This window comes from Hibiscus syriacus, unplaced genomic scaffold (assembly GCF_006381635.1).
Source record: "Hibiscus syriacus cultivar Baekdansim isolate YM2019G1 unplaced genomic scaffold, ASM638163v2 tig00111584_pilon, whole genome shotgun sequence".
NCBI lineage: Eukaryota > Viridiplantae > Streptophyta > Magnoliopsida > Malvales > Malvaceae > Hibiscus > Hibiscus syriacus.
The window spans coordinates 1,520,741-1,524,682 of NW_024063127.1; the positions used below are offsets into that span (position 1 = coordinate 1,520,741).

At 33.0% G+C, this 3,942-nt stretch overlaps 1 protein-coding gene across 1 annotated transcript; it reads right to left on the reverse strand.

Moving 5' to 3' along the window:
• Positions 1-2,667: 2,667 nt before the first annotated feature.
• On the reverse strand, positions 2,668-3,678 carry LOC120165624 (FCS-Like Zinc finger 5-like). Its single transcript, XM_039175101.1, has 2 exons — positions 3,134-3,678; positions 2,668-3,052 (listed from the first exon to the last, which is right to left on the reverse strand). Exons 1-2 carry the CDS (start codon positions 3,673-3,675, stop codon positions 2,929-2,931), a joined length of 666 nt encoding a protein of 221 aa, XP_039031032.1. The 5' UTR covers positions 3,676-3,678; the 3' UTR covers positions 2,668-2,928.
• Positions 3,679-3,942: the final 264 nt, after the last annotated feature.

The window sequence follows — 3,942 nt, forward strand, 5'->3', positions numbered from 1 at the left end:
AGGACACTTGAAGAAGGTTACCAACACCTATCCAAGCATTCATATGCAAGAGAAAAGTTTTTCAATCCTTATTTTCTTTCTATTGTAAATATTTGTGTTTTGAGCTTAATTGTATATCCTTAGGTTTTGTTTTTGTGAGCTAAATCTTTGTAAACACCAACCTAGAGAGGTCTTCTTGTTTACTCATTTCTTATCCTTTGTAAAGGGGTTTTGGTTCTAGTTTAGCGAAGTGAAAAACTAGGGAGTTGTAAAGGTTACTCTTGATCATTGAAAAAGAAAGAACAAATTAGTAGAGTTGTTAGAAAATCCTAAGTGAGGAGCTTAGGTAGTGGATGTAGACTTCTTTGAGGAAGTTGAACCACTATAAATCATTGTGCAAATTTTCCTATCATTTCTCTCCTTACTCCCTAAAATTTCAAAAAGCCAATTCACCACCTCTTGGCATATTTCGAACGAGCGTCATAAATCCTAACACCAAGTAATCACATTACACCTATTAATGAAACACTTTAAAATTAAGAGTGTTACCTCTATTTTAAGGTCTTACCTCTATTTTAAGTAAGAAAAACCTTTTTATCTCTAATTCAAAACCTTTTTCCTTTCCCTTAGTTTTGGAGGATTCATCATCCTCTTTACAAGCTTAAACCATAAAAGAAATTATTCAAAATAATATCTTTCATACTAGAATGTAAAAATAAACTTGAAATTGTATAAGAAAATTAAGAAAAGTTGAAAAATCCCTCCACCCTCACTAATATTGGATTGAACTGAACCACCATGCATCTTTAGAGCTCTTGAACTCATCATAAAGTTCATAATAAGGGAAAGAAGATGATTATCTTTGAGTGCCTTGACGGGTGGTGTAAGTTCCTAAAATTACTACCTTGAAAGCAAGCTTTAAGCTTTAGAAAATACCAAGATGAAAGAAGGGCAAAAGAGAGGGGGAAAATGCGAAAGACTTTGGGAAATGAGGACAAAAGTTGAATTTGAACAAAATAAGCTAAATTCTAAGCTTGTTTCCTCAAATAACCCTACGTAGAGACGTAAATTCTTATTATTTCATAATAGTTTGGAGGTTACATGGTAATACATGTTTACAATTTTTTTTTTGTTATTGACAAGATATATATATTTTACAAACACAGTTACTCAAATTTGAATCTTTTAAGAATAACAATACTTGTTTTTACCTATCTGAATCTAGAGAAAAAATTATTAACATTGGTGTCGCCTTATTTCATAAAATAGGATAATTACCATTCAATTCTCCTACTATGAGCTGAAGTTTAAAAAATCCTCTTTTATACTTAAATAAGTTTAATTCTCATCTAATTAATTGAAATTCTTGATCCAGCAAACCCAAAAAACTCAATAATCGGTTTACATATTTTCCATAACAAAATGTTATAAATATTACTGTTATAGGTTTGCGACAAATTTGTATATATACTTTTAGTTTAACATGTGATCAACTCTATATTATTTACTAATTAAATTACTATAATCATTTTCTTCATATTATGAACAATTTAGTTTGCCGTTAAAAGAAAAAAAAACATAAAAGAAGGGAAAATGAATAGGCTTGGAGAGAATTTAAAACTGGAATCAGAAATGCTGATCTCAAGCTCCAAGATTTTGCCCATTTGCATCAGCATCCACATACTCGCATGGTTTTCAGAACCGGACCGGTTAGCGAATCGGCCATGCTATCGGTTCACTGGTTCAATCGGTTGAACCGGTCCGACCGATCAAAAGAACCAGACGACATCATAATTATTTAAAAAATTAAATAAAAATACCAAAAATATTTAATAAAAATACTTTTTTATATCACAAGTCATATTCAAAGCAAGTCATAACATATATAAGTTAAAAACCATAAAATCAAGTGAAACAAAATGATTCAAATTAACTACAATATAATATTTAAGGTAAAACATATTAAATAATAAATATAATTATATAACTATAATTAAAAAATAAATTTGGGGTTAAAAATCATAACAAAATGATATTGTTTGGTTTAATTTTTTTAAAAAAAACAATCTCACATAACTAAAAAACATAGAAGAGCATCCCAAAAGTCTAAAGAGTAAAAATATGAGAACAAAACAATCTGTTATGGCTAAGAAAGATAGAAGAGCATCCCAACTAAATTCTATAAATAATATAGGTAATTTGGCATTCAAAATCATGGAGCCTTTTGATGAGCATTGAGTGAAATATTCTTTCACTTCAATCAAGCTCGAATTTTAGGCTTCAATCGAGTTTCTAATTTTTTTTTGAGTTCAAGCCTTTTCGAGTTCAAGTTTCAATATTATATTTTGAGTTCGAGTTGAACTTGATAATTTTTAGCTCGTGCGTTTGAGTCGAGTTGAACTTACTTTTAAAGTTTTCAAGTTTGAGTCGAGCTCAACAATACTCGAGTTCGACTTGACTCGTTTAACAAACGATGTCATTTGGTTTAATTTTTTTTTAAAAATAAAATAAAATAGTCGATTTTTTTCGATTTTCAGCCGGTCCGGTTTGAACGGTTCAGCGATTTTGACCGGTTTACTAATAACGATTTAACCAGTGTAGATTGAACTGAACTAGATAACAATTTCCTGTTAAACCGATTGATCCGGTCTAATTTTCAAAACACTGCATAAACAGCACCCATTAATATTTGTTATCTATTTCATATAATATAATATACAGCACACCCACGATATTGTTTTCATCATCGTTGTCGTCATCAATCTTTTAATAATACTGTGAAACATGAGAGGGTTTCCGATAATGGAGGGAAGCAGATCCTCAGATTAGTCGATGACGAAAAACGATCCAGTTTCACTGTTTTTTTATTCTGGGATGGGCTACTTCGGAATATTTTTGCCTCTTCTTCTCCAGATTTAGAATGTTGGAAGCTGCCAGTGCCGGTTTTAGCTATGAATATGCGTATGCATGGCGATCTTTTTTCTTTGAAGGTAAAAGGTTGGATTTTTCCCTTCTTTCGTCTTGCTTCATCTGCTGTTCTCTGCACTCTAGACTACAAAAAGCTGTATCCCCCCTGCAATTGATATAATAATTCAAACTGGACTTAAGCAAAGGTTTCCTTGGAAGAAAGAAAGAAGGGGAGGGGGGGAATTACCTATACATATATATGTCACGGCCAGGAGCTAGGCGGCGTTTACAGAGGCAACAGGAGCGTAGAAAGGGAGCGGTGCCGTCGAGATCATGGTTACTAGTAAAAGCTGATCTTCTACCACCGCCGCCGGGGTTTCTAGGCGACACCATGGACAACAAACGTTGATCATAACCGGAGTTGGCGTTAGGGAGTTCATGGAAAGGGTGGTTTTGAGGATAGTCGGATATGTTAGGTTCTTGGACAACAAAACTGCCGTCCACGTTGGAAACGACATCCACCGTGATCCCCGTCATGCTTGTCGTCCTTTTGATAGGATGGTGTATTCGTTTACCTAGCAACATGCTTTTTTGTATATGTGGATGATTTTTTTTCTCTTTTTTGCTCTTTTCTCTCCACTGATTTCTTCGCAGAAGAGAGATTTGAGAAATGGAAATGGACATGAAAGGGGGAGACGAGAGAAGATGATAAAGAGAGCGGAGAGAGAATCTGGGCCGTTGCTTACGGGCACGAGTTTCAATGATGTCCACCTCACTTAAACTAACCATTCCAGTATTTCAAATAGCCATTCTACAGTGTTTTCATCTTAATGCTACTACGAGTAATATTTTATACAAATTTAAAACTATAGTATATAATATTTATTAAAATTGAAAAGATGGATTAAATTTGTGATCCATCTAAATCATGTACTATGATAATCGATCTCTCAAATACTATATCTCATTTATACCCTTAGGTCGCACTCCAAAATAATAAACCTAAAATTAAAAATAATTTATCCACCTTCATTTTCTACGCTATCTTTGATCAGA